The sequence below is a fragment of the Hirundo rustica genome, chromosome 9 (genome assembly GCF_015227805.2).
Source record: "Hirundo rustica isolate bHirRus1 chromosome 9, bHirRus1.pri.v3, whole genome shotgun sequence".
Taxonomy (NCBI): domain Eukaryota; kingdom Metazoa; phylum Chordata; class Aves; order Passeriformes; family Hirundinidae; genus Hirundo; species Hirundo rustica.
The window spans coordinates 2599821-2615576 of record NC_053458.1 but is presented as its reverse complement, the minus strand read 5'-3'; the positions used below and the strand labels follow the sequence as shown (position 1 = coordinate 2615576).

Below are 15756 nucleotides of genomic sequence, written 5' to 3'. Positions count from 1 at the left end.
TGGGAACGCGGAGTGTGAGAGGAGCTCCGTGTTTCCCAGCAGTACAAACCATATTTACGCTGCAAAAAGCACAAAGCCGGGGGGAAAAAATAGGAGTGATCAGGGAGCAAGTGTTGGCTAAAGTGGGGTTGCTGTGGAGCCCTCCATAAGGTTGAATCCCTCTAATCAGCAGGACCTGGGAGGTTTGTGGAGAGGCTCTGCCTCAAGTGCGCACGTACAAAGGTGTGGCTGTGTCTGGTGAGCGTTTCCGTGCTCTGTTTTATGGGATCAGATGTGGGTTCCTCTGCAGTGTGGGGATGGAGGGAAGTGCTGAAGGTGATCCTCAGTCACCCCCACTTGCTGTGCCTTGGTTCCTGCTGTGGAGTGACTTTGATGAGGTGCTGGATTCCCAAACCACTGCTCTCCAGCGCTGTGGACATTTGGTCGTGAGGGAGGCTTGAGGCAGCCTGAAAGAAATCCCTGGAGGACACAAGGTGTTAGGATTGAGTCCACAACACTAATTGGATTAAATCCCTGCTCTTTTGGGGCTGCAGTGCTGCTTAACACAGGTGATTTATGACACCTGCTGACATCCCGCTGTCCTCGTATTTAGGGACACCCCTGTGGTGCAAAGAGAGGAACCCTCAGGATAGAAAGGTTATAAAGCAGGTAAAAGGGGATGAATCACTCGTTTTTTTCCTGCAGAAGTAGAATCACAGAGTGACAGAAGGGTTTGGGTTGGAAAGGACCTCAAAGCCCATCCAGTGTCACCCCTGGAAGGCAGGGACACCTCCCACTATCCCAGGGTTCTCCAAGCCCCGTCCAGCCTGGCCTTGGACACTTCAGGGATGGGACAGCCACAAAAAAAGTGCAACTGCAGCATCCCATTCTAAAATCACCATTATCTATCTATCTATCTATCTATCTATCTATCTATCTATCTATCTATCTATTTTCCTGTTTCAAAGCCTGTGGTTTAGAACATCCATTAACAATGATCTGTTATCACTCACAATCTTGAGTTTACGATATGGTAAGCTTTGAGCCTTGTCAGGCCTTTCTGGTTAATTGCTTACTGTAATTGGTTTCTCTCTTGCTGTACAAAACGTTCTCGCCTGTTTTCTGTAGGGTCTGTTTTAGTTTCAGCCGCTTTGCTACATTTGAAGCTGGCAAAGTTAGAATCACAGTATCAGTAAGGTTGGAAAGCGCCTCTAAAGTCAATGAGGCAAACTTTTAAACTAGTTGTTGTTCTGACTTCAGTTTTTTGATTGGAGCTCAGAACCTGTGTTTGCTTAAAATGTTGTGGGAAAATTAATTTTTTTTAACTTTTAAAATTCAAACACATAAGCTGAAAAAAGATTCCCCAACAAAGAAACAGGTGAGAAAGAAATAAGAATTCTAGGAAAGGCTTAGGCTTGGAAAAGTGCAGAGAAGAAGTTAGAGGAAGCTAAAGAGACACGATACAGCAGTCAGTAGTCACAAGATCTTGGAGATGAAGTTTAACAATAATGTGTATATTCTTCAGAAGCATATGTGAATAAAACAGTGCAGGCTCTGCCAGAATCCCCAGGAAAAAATCAGTCTGAAAAAATCAGACTTTCACGCTCAGGTGGGGAAAAATTGCGCCAAAAAAAAAAAAAAAAAAACCCACCCACAAAAAAACCCCTAATAATCTGGTGGCTATCCTTCAGCTCTCTTTGTGTGGATGTGTGTTCCCATTCTGCAGGTAAACGGGGTGCAGCTGCGTGGAAAATCCCGGCGTGAGGCTGTCACCTTCCTGAAGGAGGTGCCACCGCCGTTCACCCTGGTGTGCTGCCGGCGGCTCTTCGGTGACGGCACCGAGTCTTGGGTGGACGAGCCCCCCGTGGCAGCGTGCCCTCCAGAGCAGAAGGTAACGCTTCTCCTGTCACCCACTTCTGTGCAGAAGTGTTGGTTTCCTATCTCCTTTTCTTCGTGTTCATCCGGGATTGATACACGGGAGTCGCGGTTTTTCGTGTTCGGACTCGGTGTTTGTTAATTCTTATCAAAAGTGCAATCTCGCAGTTGTGAGCTCTAGCTAGCGAGGTAGAAAATGGAGGTGTCTCTCACTCTTGCCAAGGTTATTTAAGCATTAATTAATTGTCCAATGAGGGGATGACATCTATATTATTTATACTTTTAACCCAATAACCTAAAACTCGAGGTCTGCAATGCAGACTTTTCCACCCAGTGAGAAAAAAACACCCAAAACCATGAAGAAGAAGATGAAGAAGAAGCACTTAGACAGCACCCTAAATCCTCCATATTGCTTCACAAATATTACTACATACTAAAACCTCAAATTCTAAGTTTTGCACCCCGTGCTATCACACACTTGTATCCAAACCACACACCCACAATCCCAGCGCTGTCACTCAATTTTGGGAGCTGTTCCACGGCCTCAGGTCAATGCAGTGCTTGCTTGAGGGTCACTGCCTTTTAGCACAGAAAGCCTGGAATTCTCAGTTTCCAGAGTTCCAACACAACAGGACAGTGACTTTTTGGAAAAGTCCTGGCGTTTCTGGGTTTACATGGGTTGGTCTTGAGGAGCTTGGATGTCCTGGGAAGACGAGGTAGGTAAATCACCGAGCTGCTTTGCTGACTGTACATCCCATTCATCATCCCTACACTTAATAGGTGAGGGAGAGCTCTGAATTACACTAAATCACGTCCTTGCCACCATTAGCTGATTGCTTCCACATTCTGAGTAGATTTTTATAGAACTGGGGGGAGAAAAAAAAAAAAATGGAAACTTAAAAGTTTCTTTCCGTCGCAGGAGCTTTAAAGTCTTAGACTAAAGCTTGACACTTGTGGTTGCTCCTACTTGCAGAAGTGTTTACAGCTTGGCTTCTCATCTTTTCTGATTGTCTGGCCTTTCTATTAGCTGCCTGTGGTTAAATCTTTTATGCTATTTATTTTTCCTTTATGCATCTAATGGGATGGCTGAAGTTCATCAACATGTAACAGGTTAGTAATATTCTAACTATTAATTAGACTAATACATGGGTATTTGTGTGCCAGGTTGGGCTCTGATGCTCAAAACATGTAGGCCTGTGCCCAGGGGAGTACTCAAGGCAGCAAGCTGGAGAAAACTCTATTCATAATGCTCAGGGAAGTTTTAATTCCATGAAAGGTCACATTTGAGGGCATGTATGCACCATTAATAATCAAAATATTGAGGGAATAGCGTTTGTAAAGAGCTGAGAGAATGGTGTTTGGACCAGAGCTTTTATTTTCCAGGTGAAACCTGAGGAAGACTTTAATCCTGAGGAGGAAGAGGGGGAATTGGCATTGTGGTCTCCTGATGTGAAGGTTATTGAGCTGGAGAAAGACAAAAATGGCTTAGGATTCAGCATTTTAGACTATCAGGTATGCTTTTCTGTATAACTAAATGCTAAAAATCCCTTTGATCCTTTTGTCTTGCACAGTGCCTTGAAATGTTCTGTGGTGTTGATTACTGAGTAATGGACTTGACACTTGGGCCTAGAAACCAGAGGGATAAGGAATGTATTTTGAGGGCAGCTCTGTAAAGTAGGGAATGTTCTAAACCTCTGATTACTGGACATGACAAAGTGCAAAATCTTTAATCAAGCTCCACCCCATAACTCTGAGTTTAATGACTAAATGTTGGGCAAGGTTGTCTTTTTGTTGTATTTTGTTCTAACTTAGAACGACACTTCAGCTGTGAGAGTGGCAAGTGGAGGTTCTTGGGTATTAGTTGGAGATGATTATATTCTTAATTATTTAACTACTTAGAAATTAACAGACAAGTCTTTGACTGGAGGGAAATGCTACTAAAATTAACAAATCCTTCTTTCAAAAACACTGGCTTCAATTAAATATGTAGAAACTCAAAATATGTAGTGGGAATGAATTGTTCTTCGTGTTCGTAGTCAACATGATATATTTTTTTAAACCTCCAGTCATCATATTTACAAGGAAATAAAATAGCTGGATCACTCTTTATAATAATATACACATCACATCTGAGTGCTGCCTAAACACTGTAGTTTAATGAAATGCGTTCAACTGTTGTACATAAATGTCAAGTGATATAAAATTCACTTTCTGATACAATAAGGCAGGAATTGGGAATGAATTAGAAGGGAAAAAAAAATACTTGAAGTATTCTGCAAACCCATTAATTCTATATTTTACCAGTGCGATTTAAGATTACTGAAAATAGATCCTGTTAGTCATTTTAGCTGACACATGTTGTGTTGCAGTGCCAGCTCTACTCTAGAGTTGCTGGGAGTCTTTACAGAGCAGTAATACACAGATTTGCTTTTAAGTTCTCATATAATCAGAATTAATGAAGGCTTTAATAGCAGGCTTTTTATTTACTTATTCGCAGATGCAAATACACGAGCAATGTTGTGGTACTTTCAGCTAAATTTAAATACATTCTAATCAATTCTAAATGAGTGGTAAACCACTTAATCTCAGATCTTTATAATTTCGAGATATTTATGTATAAAGTGTATAAAGTGTGTTCTTTTGTTTGGGATTTGCCTCTTAGATCTTTTACACTTTTCATCATCTGCAGATTAATTTTTATGGAGAGATATCTGTGGCTGTGTGTGTGTTTATGTAAATACATCCATCACATCCTTGAGTGCAAGGCAAAGAAAATAAATAATTGTCCATGCTACAGTGGAGGCAAGGAAAAAAAAAAAAAGACTGTGTGTGGTTCCTGGGAGAGTGTTTGGAATTCTTAACAGAGATTTGCTGGGAAGCACAGAATTACAGCAGGGTTTAATTGTGCCTTAAAGGACCTGGAGACCCCTCTTTAAAGCATGAGAGGTGTTTTTTTAGGCACTTACTCTTTGTTTTACAAGAGAAAATTCAAGCCTTATAATGGCACATGATACCACTTGTGCTGTATCCACTACGGATTTTGCTCCTTTTGAGGAATACGATTTTTAAATTTTTTTTTTTGGTATTTTTCAATGAAGATGTGTCTTCCCATAGCCCATCTTCATTGCCAGTGAGTGCCCAGCCTTTCTGGGCTCCCACAATGGGGAGGAAAATGCTTTTGAAGGGGAGATTGTGAGCAGGAAGCCTGGTGGTAATTAACACACGAGGACTGGCTCTGTCCATTGCAGAAATTTAAGGAAAGTTTGGTGTTGCATACCCAGCTTGGAGGAGGTGACGTGACTATCCTGGGCTTTTAAGATCCAATTATTCCTGCAGCTGTTGGCTGAAATTACTCTTCAGAAATGCTGGAAGGACTTCAGGAAGCTTGGTGGGAGCAGGGAAGCGGTGTCAGGGTTAAAAGGCGGCGATGCTCCGTTGTCCCACCTCGCCTTCCCCCACTCAGAGGTGGACCAACACCTTTGGAGTGGTGGATCCCAGTGGATCCCAGCCCTAGGGTGGGACAGGGGCTGTTCCCTGCAGTGTTTCAGGAGCCCTGCAGTCCTGCTGACACGTTTCTGACAGTGAGAGGTGCCAGCCACGCTGCAGAAGCACCAGAATGCCCAGCAGTTACAGACCAGGCTGCTCCCAGCGCTCTGGAAGTTTCTTCCCGCTTGTTTTCAAGCACAAAGCTTCTTTACCTTCCCACCTTCATTTTGGTTGTAGAATTAGACGTTCTGCTGATCACTCCTATGGTGTATGTAATTTATAATATTTGCCATTTTGTTTCTCAAAACTGGCTGCATGCTCAGCGTAAAGGGTGCTGTGCCTCAGTTGTCCTGAACGCTGCGCTTCCCAAGTCATGCTCTGGAAAACAGAATTAATAAAAACTCCTTGTGAGGCAGGAGTCTTGAGTACGTGGAGAACTGAATGCTGAGATCAAGAAAATTATTACTCTGGCATATTAATTTTTAATGGGCTGTCTTTCTAATAATGTTTCATCTATCAAATAAATGATAAGCACATCCCAAGTGACTTGCAGGATATTCCCAGAAATGTACAAGCATAATTCCAATGCCTATATATTTTAATGAACTAATTACAAATTAATTATACCAATTATGCATAATCAATAGTATTTCTACTTTGTCCTGTGTTTTCTTTTGATTGTCTTTAGGGATTTAAAAGCTTAAAACAGAGCCACCTTCCTTTTATTTTTAATAAGGTTCTTAAAACTTTGGGGTAGAGTTACCCCTGTTGCTATGACAGAACAGTATTTATACAGGATATTCTTCGTCTTCCTGTGGTCTCTATGTGTATTAAAAAAAACACTTTTTTTTTCCCCTTTGAATGTTGTAATTTGTAATGATGTTGTAGGAAACCTAAAGTTTTTGAGACCACTGCTCTGCTGGCAGCAAGGTCAGTACTTGGCAAGAGTTGGGAAGCTGATCCTGTGGATCCCAGAAATGATGGATTTCACTGGATTTTTTTTCCTTTTCTTTTATTTAAATAAGAAACGCTGCAGTCGTCCTCAAATGAAATCTTCTGTGGTTGTTTTTTTTCCACTGTCATCACTGTGCTGGGACCTGGTCAAAGCTCCTAGGCCAGGCACTGCTTTCTTCTTGGTGGTGCTTTGCTGGGAAGGCCGCAGAGATCTCCAGAGCCGTGCTGCTCAGCCTTCTGGCCAGCTCCTCGGTGAAGTAACACGCTCTGCCTCCCTTCATTTCCTCCTGGTTTCACTTGGAGAGGCCGCTCTCCCTCCCACCTCCTCACCAGCCTTTCTGTGGTGCTGACGGTGACGCTGCTGCTGGCGTGTTTCGGGATCAGCCGGGATGCGAGGGGCTGCAGTCAGTGTGCTTCGTGTCCTTTGTCAGCACACCTGGAAACATCCAGCTTCACAGTAAATCTGTCCAGCCTGGAACTAATCATGGAGTCCCAGAGTGGGGTGGGTTGGGAGGGATCTTAGCTCTCATCCAGTTCCAAACCCTGCGCCTTCCCCTAGCTGCTCCAAGCCCCATCCAACCTCCTGGCCAGCGAGTCGAGAGCTAAGCCATTGTTTTCGAGACCAGTCCCTTTTTTCTTAGAAAGAAATGGAAAGATTTCAGGTTGAAATAGAGAAGCAACGCTGTCTAAAAAGGACTGTGATCCCAGGGCAAGAGGAAAGGAGAATCCTGTAGGACTTACAGGGAAAAAGAAGAGATCCCAGTGGGATGGAAGGTTCTTTGAGCCCTGAAGCAGTGTTTACCAAAGACCTGATGCATTGCAGGCCAGCAGATTCTGTCAGTAACATTCTACAGAAATATTGGAAAAACCACAGGTAGCTGAATTGCAGATTTCTTGAGGCAGTATTGACCAGAAGGTAACTGGAATGGTCTGATGAGCTTTTATCAAATTAAGCAAAAGCTGAATGGACTTTACGTGGAGCTTAATTTACTGTGCTTTGAAGTCAGAGTCTTTTTAAAGCAGCTGCTTCAGAGTGCATGAAACTGGAGAGGGCGAGGGGTGGAACGGGGAGGTTTGACATTTTACATAACTCCCAGGAAGGACTGTGAGATGCTGTTTCTCCCTGTCTGTGCTGAGAGATAAGTCCCCAGAGCCTGCTTGCTTTGCCACAGTCCAGCTGCCCTGGAGAGCTGTCTGGCTGTAGGAACTCACGGACTCACCTGCTCCAAGTGATCCAGGGAAGCAGAAGGAGGCATTTCAGCGCTCAAGTTTACCCTTGAGCTGGAGCAGCAGCGTGAATTGTGCCTGCCTTGGGCTGCCTGGGTCAGTGCTCCGGGGATTTTCCTGTGGTCTAGCAACAGGGACCCCACAGCTGCCTTGTTCCTGGCTTCCCTTTATTATTAGTAGCAGTTTTTCGTGCTGCTGAGCTGAAGTTTCTTTTGCTGCACATTCAGCAGGTTATGTTTTGTCCTTCTCCCAGGGAGCATGGGAAACAATTGTTTTCCCTTTTCTAACAAAATCACTGCATAGTCATTCACGGCAGGAAGTGAAGCAATTTAAGTGTCTCCAAATATCTTTCCCCTTTTCTTTATGCCCCAAACAGGCTCCAGATGTAGAGTTACCAAAAAAAAAAGCAAACTGACTTCTTATTTGTAGAAGATGGTATTCAAGTCGATTATATATATATATTTTTTTCCTTTTACTTTCTTGGTCTGTTCAGCAGTGAGATGCAGGCTGGAATGCTTTGACAAGTTGCTGGCTAAACGTTTGCCCTCTTGTGATAATTTGAGCTTTGTCTGTTCTTGTGATAAGTTTGTTATGAACAAAGGAGCATATTCACGTCTTTGTTAGGCACATTTTCACCTGATCATGTGATGGAAACCTGTGGCTTACTGGCAAAAGCTGCACAGCTGTATTAAAAAGCAGTTTTACAATGGCTATCAGCTTGGTACTGGGAAAACTGATAAAGGCAGCTTTTCTCCCATCTCTACAACCCATCCACATTCATTAACATCAAAGTTCTGTAAGCCTCAGTACCAGCTGTGTTGGTACTCATCTCACGGAGGATTTGCTTCTCTCCCCCTATGGGAAAGTTCTACATCCTCTAAATCATATTAAGCTGCTTCATGTGTAAAATAATTCTTAATAGTGTGTCATGAATTGAATTCAGTGTAGCTTTTTGAAAAATTCTCTTGGAGTTCAGCTTAAAAACTACTTTTCAGGACCTAAGAGCCGGTGAATGCAGTTGAGCACATTCCTGGAGAAGTTCCTGAGGTGTTCACGATTAGCGGATTCCAAAAACCTCAGTGCTGCAGTAGGGATGCTTTGGGAGAGCAGAGACCACTTTAATAACAAATGAAAGAGATTTCTGTGTATCTCACAGGGGATACAGACAAACCCACAGGAACAGCTTGGTGAGGAAGAGATCTGGAGAATCTGGAGGCAGGAAATCACATTAGGGGTTGGGTATTCCCTGACACTGGGCTGGAGGGGGCCATCAGTCGGACTCTAAATGAGAAGTTAGGGAGGAATCTCTAGAATTATTCAGGTTGGGAAATAAAGCTCTGAGGCTTTTCAGTCCAACTGTTCACTCAGTGCTGCCAAGGCCACCACTGCCCCATGTCCCCAAGTGCCACATCCACAGGGATTTTAAATCCCTCCAGGGATGGGGACTCCACCACTGCCCACGGCAGCTCTGCCAGGGCTGGACAACCCTTTCCATGAAGAAATTTTTCTTTATATCCAACCTGTACCTTCCCTGGAGCAATTTGGCCATTCCCTCTCCTCCTGTCCCTGTTCCCTGGGAGCAGATCCTGACCCCCCTCAGCTGTCCCCTCCTGTCAGAAGTTGTGCAGAGCCACAGGGTCCCTCCTGAGCCTCCTCTTCTCCAGGCTCAGCCCCTTTCCCAACTCCCTCAGCTGCTCCAGACCCTTCTCCAGCTCCACTCCCTTCTCTGGACACGCTCCAGACCCTCAATGTCCTTCTCATGGTGACCTCAGAACCCCAGGGACCTCAGCAGTGCCCAGCACCGGGGACAGGCACTGCCCTGGTCCTGCTGCCACACCAGAGATGACAGAAGCCAGGTACCACCGGCCTCCTTGGCCACCCAAGCCGTGCACAGCCAGTTTTTCCAGGAGAATGCTGTGGGAAACAGCGTCAAAGGCTTGCCAGAATTCCAGGTGGACACATCCACAGCCTTTCCCTCATGCACTGACAGGTGTTGTGGGTTTGGCTGGGACAGGGTTAATTTCCCTCCTAGTAGCTGGTGCAGTGCTGTGTTTGGGATTTAGCATGAGAACAATGTTGATAACAGGGTGATGTTTTAGTTGTTGCTAAGTAGCGATCACTCTGAGTCAAGGACTTCTCAGTTTCCCATGCTCTGCCAGTGAGGAGGAGCAGCAGAAGCCAGGAGAGGTGCTCTGAACTAGCCAGAGGGATCCTCCATGCTCTAGGATATCGTGCTCAGTATATAAATGGGGGGACTTGGCCAGGAGGGGTGAATCGCTGCTCAGGAGAGGGCTGAGCATCAGAATTGTGCCTCGCTTGTTTTTGTCAGGTTTTATTCCTCTTCTCTCTCTTTGTCGTGTCCTTTTTATTATATTTATCACTGTGAGCATTGCTGTTGTCTTTTGCTTTATTCAGTTATAAAAGTCTTCTTATCCCAGCCAAACCCAGGGCAGCAGATTTTGGTGCAGCCGTGCAGATTGTCCTGCATTCAGTAAAAAGCAGTGATTTTCCTTATCCCTCGTTTTGCTGGCTTGTGGAGCAAACTGTAGGAGCATCCCTCCTGTCCCTGTGAGCTGCAGCAGCTCTGGACAATACCTGAGTTTGCAGAGAGGCTGGAGCATTACTGAGAACATCTGTTTTTCTTTGCTTTCTCGCATATCCATGAAATCAATGCTGAGCAGTATTATTACTATTAACCTTTAGAAATGTTTTCCCTTCTTCCCCCCAAATTCTCCAATCTGGTTGTTCTTTTTCATTTCCTGCTAGAAAGAATAGCTTTTAATAAAAACAAAAAAACCCCAAACCAAAGAAATTCATTATTATTCCACAGATGTCTTCTGCCTGCGAGAGAAGGCGAGAATTTAAAGGGACAAAACTGTAGCTGGATTTTCTGTTAACCACTTGGTAAATCTCAGCCAGGCTCAGATAATGTGGAGGAGGCTGGAGGAGGCTGTGCTGGGCCTGGCAGTGGGCATGTGGAGATGATGGAGCAGTGGGTGTGGAAGAGCTCGGCCCAGACAGCTCCAAATTTGCTCTGAAATGATGAGACTTGAGGTGTATGTTGGTGCTGACGGATGAGCACGAAGCATCCTGAAAACTCATGAGGTGTTCTGTTTTCTTAGGACCTCACCCTGCTGGAAGATGCTGCTCCCCAAATCCAGGGAGTCCTGTTGCACCTGCAGTTTTCTGTCTGTTCTCCATGTGATTCACTGTAGCCTTAAAATTCTCTGCAACCTTTCTGCCAACCCTTCTGTCTGCTCCCTCATCCGCCCTTTTCCTCATCCCTGGAAGTGTTCAAGGCTAGGCTGGATGGAGTTCTGAGCACCCTGGGGTAGTGGAAGGTGTCGCTGCCCATGGCAGGGGGTGAGGTGAGATGAGCTTTAAGTTCCTTTTCAACCCATCCCAGTCTGGGATTTTGTGAATCACTGTTTGCAGATCCTTGTTGCATAAAACCCAGCCTGTCCTCTGTCCCCACTTTCATTTTGCAGCTTTTTCTGCAGCAAGTCTTCCATAATTCATGCGTTTGCTGCTTGTGAGCGAAGGTTTTCATGCAGGGAGAACTCTAGTTTGTGTAAAAACACATCCTGCACCTCCACAGACTTTCACCACTGCCGAGGCCAGCTCACCCCACTGGTGCTAGTGCTGCTGGGCTGGCTGCTTGGATTTTGAGTTCAGGAATTCTTTGAATCTGAAAGCTGCTCAAACCCACAGCCTGTGTTAAGGCCCAGTGAGCACAGGCTGTGTAGGTGATACCATTTATACTTTTTCCCTTGGCTTGCTGGTATTTTTTTCTTCTTTCCCACACATCTCTATCCCTTCTTTATCTCATCACACAGTGGCTTTCCTCCACTTCCTTATGAGTTCGGGGATTTTTTTTATTTTTCTTTTCCCCCTTATCTCGGTGGCTTTTCCCTGTAGTCAGCACTCAGCGTGTTTTTTCTGGAGCTGGAAAGTCTGAAAGTCTAAGATATTAAGAGAGCCTAATGAATGTAATCCCTGAGACTTTAGCTCTGCCGAGAGCAAATACGAAAGGCGGATAAAACCTTCGATGGGTCGAGAAGTTTGATAAATTAAAAGATAGCGGCAAGGCACCTGAGTCCACTGCACGGTGACACCGAGAACGCCCAGAGCCGCTGCCTGTCTTGGATCTTTTCTGTCTGGGGAGAGCAGTAGCGTGTGAGGTCTTCTCCCTGGGGTCCCTGGTCCACAGCAGCGGGGTGGGGACGGTGCTGTGCTCTCCAGCCCCGCCAGGCACACGCGGCTCTGAGTCACCGTGTTGGTTCTTGCTGGGGAAGGCTGATAGGATTTCACATCCCAGATGATGAAAGCCTGGTGTGGGAAACCCATTGTGCCACCTCCTCCTCTTTATTTTGCTGTTCCCTCTCCTCCTTTGGGTGGGGCTCTGTGTGGTTTGTCTCTGTTTTGTTTGGGTTTTTTTTCTTTTCCCCCCTCCTCCTTCCCCGTGAATTCCTGTTTCTTTGCTGACGTTTCCCACAACAGGAGTTTTGATTAATGCCGGCTGCACACCAGAGCTTCTGAAATTCATTGCTTTATTCCCCCACTGCGGATCAATAAATAGTAATGTTTTATTTCCAGTGCGTTGCCTTACATCACAGCAAAGTTCAGCGTTCCTCCTTGAGCACCTCTCTGTATTTAAGTTTGTGTTGCTTCAGCACATCAGCCCGCAGTTTATTTCTCTGGTACAGCCAGAGGCTGTGCGTTGTGTAATCTCCTTCCTGAGCCGTCCTGCTGCCTGCAATCCGAGTGGAAGAGGCAGAAACAGGTCTGAAATGCTTCGAATTTCACTCAGATGCAGTGGATCTAACGAAAACCAGTCGAGCACTTCCTCAGGGATGTTTTTCCAGGCCTTAGAGTGCCTTTGGCAGTTCCTACGGCCGACTGCTGTAAACATGTTGGAGTGAGTGAACAGAAGTTGGACCTGGAGTCTCTGCCCTAAAGTGAGGCCACCTTAAGGAGGGAATCAGACCTCACTCACAGCTGGCTCTCCCTCTCTTCCCTGTCTGCTGGGAGGCACTTTGTGTGTTGAAAAGGCACAGAAAAGGGCGCTCGTCAGCCTTGACTCTTGCATCCCATTGGCGTTGTTGGGGTCACTGTGGAGGGTGGCTCTGCAAGGGGAGCCACAGGCACTTCACAGAATGAGAGAATGGATGAGGATTTTGAGCAATTTCACGACGCTGAGCACGCAGGTACATTGCTCGTGTGCACTCCTACCTTTGTTCTACATAACAGCGAGGCAGACATAAACTGCCTCTGGTTCTTCCCGTTGTTGACAGGTGTCTTTTCCTCGTTCAGCGTCGAAAGTGTCGTGTCCAAGAGTCTTCCAGCCTGGTATCTTATTCACTGAAGAGTTTTAAATATGGATATGTGTGTTAGACCTGGAAGTGGTCCCATGCAAAATGTAATGAAGCTGGGCTGCTCTGACCTCTTGAGCTCCAAGGCGTTTGTTTTGGCTCCCTCACAGAAACCTGCAGTATACAAATTGGCACTTGTAAAAATGTTCAGATAAATCAAAAAATGGCACGGGGGGTGGGGGGGGAAAAGTTTCAAACTGTTTCTTTTGGGATCCTTCGCCATGCTATTTTGGACGTGTGTTTTTGTGGCAGCAGGCAGTTTGTTGCTTGAAGAAAGCTGAAATATTCTAGGAAGTCAGGCTAGCTGGATTTAGATCTCGAGCGATGCCAAAACTAATACAGCCTGTAACTAAGTGAGAGTGACTTTGCACAGGGAATGTCAGTCACCCGCAGCTTTGTCTTACATTTTCATAGCAGCCTTTAAAAAAAAAAAAAAAAAAAAAAAAGGCAAAACACAAACAAAACCCTTGCAAACGTGGGAGCTGCTCCCATCCAGTGGAGCTGTAGTTTCAGTGCTCCTCATCCCCAGCCCAGAAAGGGTCTGCTGGGGCCGGCTGCATGGATGGGGATGGGTTGTCAGAGCAGGGAATGGGAGCTGGGCTGGCCTGGAGTGCCCTCTCTTGGCTGCTGCACACCTCACCTTTTGGGAGGGACAGGGGAGCAGCCAGCCTGGTTTTTCACTCTGATTTCCCAGCAGGATGAGCAGCTGCACTGGTTCTGTCTGCTGGTTTGCTTCCTGAAGCCCCTCTGCGTGTGGATGTTTGGTGCCCGTGGCCATCGAAGCCACGATAAAGTTGCAGCTCCAGCGTTGCACATAGAGCTCTCTTAAACCCCTAGGACTCTTAACATTTTAGCAGAGCTCAGGTTTTTAAGAGATTTCATACTGCCCCGAACCCAGGGGTCCCAGAGGCGGCAACTGCAGTGGCCCCTGCCTGACTCTGCGCTGCTAAATGAATCCAGAACAAATGAGGCTCTGCAAATAAGGGGGAAAATCTGACACCTGGACTCCGGGAAACGTTTGTGGGTTTTGATGAGAAGCAGGGAGGAGGGCAAACCTATGGTTCAGCATAGTTAAATATATGGTGTGCTAAGTCCGAATAAATTGTGGCTCTTTTAAACAAGCTCATGGAATCCGTGGCTGGCTCGGGCACAAAGGGGAGGACAGCAGCTACAGCACACGAGTTCCTCCAAGGGTTACCTGGAGGCCACTGTCCTGGGCTGCTGCTGCTGCATGGCAGGGGGCAGCTCTCAGCGTTTACACAAGTGGCAAACATGTCGTTCTTCTCTCAAAAATGAGCTTTTTTGAGTTACGGGGGTTTGTCTCCTCGCGGCCCGCTTCTCCTCCTCGTTGTTCATAAATGATTCATTGGCGTAAAGGAATCCTTCAGGAAAGGTGAGAGTCCCTCTTTAAATGTGCCAAGGCCCGTTGGTGACGATCTTGGAGGTCTTTTCCAGCCTTGATGTTTGTATGATTCGTGCTCGTTTCAACGCGGCCGCTTCGCTCGGCGTTGTCCGCTGCGCTCCCCTTGTGCTCCGAGACAAAGCCACGGGAAAATTTCTTGGAACATTGGAATTGTATCGTTTCTGGGTTTTGGGGGGAGAGGGTTGCAAACCCCACCCCAGTAAACGAGCCTTCACTTTAAAGCAGGGGCTGAAACCTGGTGCTGCCTGCTGGTGACTAAAAATCACTCTGAGCCAAGTGAAATGAGTCTGGAGCCTCGGGGTAGGTGTGCAGTGTTCTTTAGTAACTTGGAATGGTTCTGGCTGGTCTGTTAACATGGAGGCAGCCCCAAAATCCCACTGTGCGAGTGAACTTGCCTTTTAACTATACTAACTATGTACAAACTATGCCTTTTGCACTTAGTGCAGAAGGAAAGGATCTGTTTTTCATCCTGCTGCAAGCACTGCTTTCTCTCAGAAACAAGACAACAGCCCTCACAAACAGGCCCAGTTGCCCTCACCATTTAGAAAATGTGAATTTGGTGAACCTGGTGTTTGCTGTCTTGTTTTAGCAGGTGGTTCTTGAGGGCGTGCTTGGGGTCAAGGGTAAATCATCCTAGAGGCAAGGTTTCAAAAAAATCCCGGCGTTCCTTTGGTTTTGATAAGGAAAGCACAGTGCAATCCGCTGTTCTGATAGAACATTAAATTACAGAGTGTGGATACAAGGATTACAGCTTGAAATCCAGTGGGTCTGTGCCTTCTTGGGCAGTTTTTGTTGCATTCCTCGTGGCAATCACATCGTGATTCAGCCGCTGGTGAGCCCTGAGGTTCTGAGCACTGCTGGTGCTGCTGCTGAGCTCTCACTGTGCAGCTCATCCCGCTCTTCTCTCCCTGTACAATAGCTCCCTCTGCTTGAAATCAGCAGTGGAATTGTTTTCTACTTGCCTGGACAACAGTTTTCAACGCGGGCCCCCTTTTTTAAGGTTTCTGCTGCTCTTCATGAAGCAATTCCAGTGCTCGTGTATGTTGTGAGGCAGGGAAAATAACCACATTGTCCTCAGAACTTCCCTGCCTAGAGCTGTTTCTTTGCAGGAACTCTCTTCCTTTTGGAACAGTTCTTTCAGCTGAATTATCTCTTACCAAAACATGATGATTTATTGAGCAAAACTTGTTTTTATTTCAGTGGTGAGTTGAAACAGGACTGTTTCTCATCAGAAATGTGGTAGTTAGGCCATTGACCCTGCATAAAAACAGCTAATGGTGATATTCCCATGTCCTGCTGAAGTGGTTCTGATCCAGAACCCAAAAAAGAACTGATTTAATTCAGACAGAGCAGGGATTTGAACCTGGTTCTCCCCCATCCTCAGCCAGCACCGTAATTACTGCGCCGGTCATTGACTCACAGAATTTTGTCAGCTTATCC

General features: G+C 45.9%; 1 protein-coding gene across 2 annotated transcripts in view; it reads left to right on the top strand.

The window, feature by feature from the left end:
- The window catches only part of PATJ (PATJ crumbs cell polarity complex component), a 141320-nt gene that overhangs the window by 31056 nt on the left and 94508 nt on the right, over nt 1–15756 (top strand). For both annotated transcript variants that reach the window (XM_040072877.1, XM_040072880.2), the window contains 2 exons: nt 1706–1870; nt 3238–3366. In XM_040072877.1, coding sequence (XP_039928811.1) covers nt 1706–1870; nt 3238–3366 — 294 coding nt within the window. The remainder of the gene's footprint in view (nt 1–1705; nt 1871–3237; nt 3367–15756) is intronic.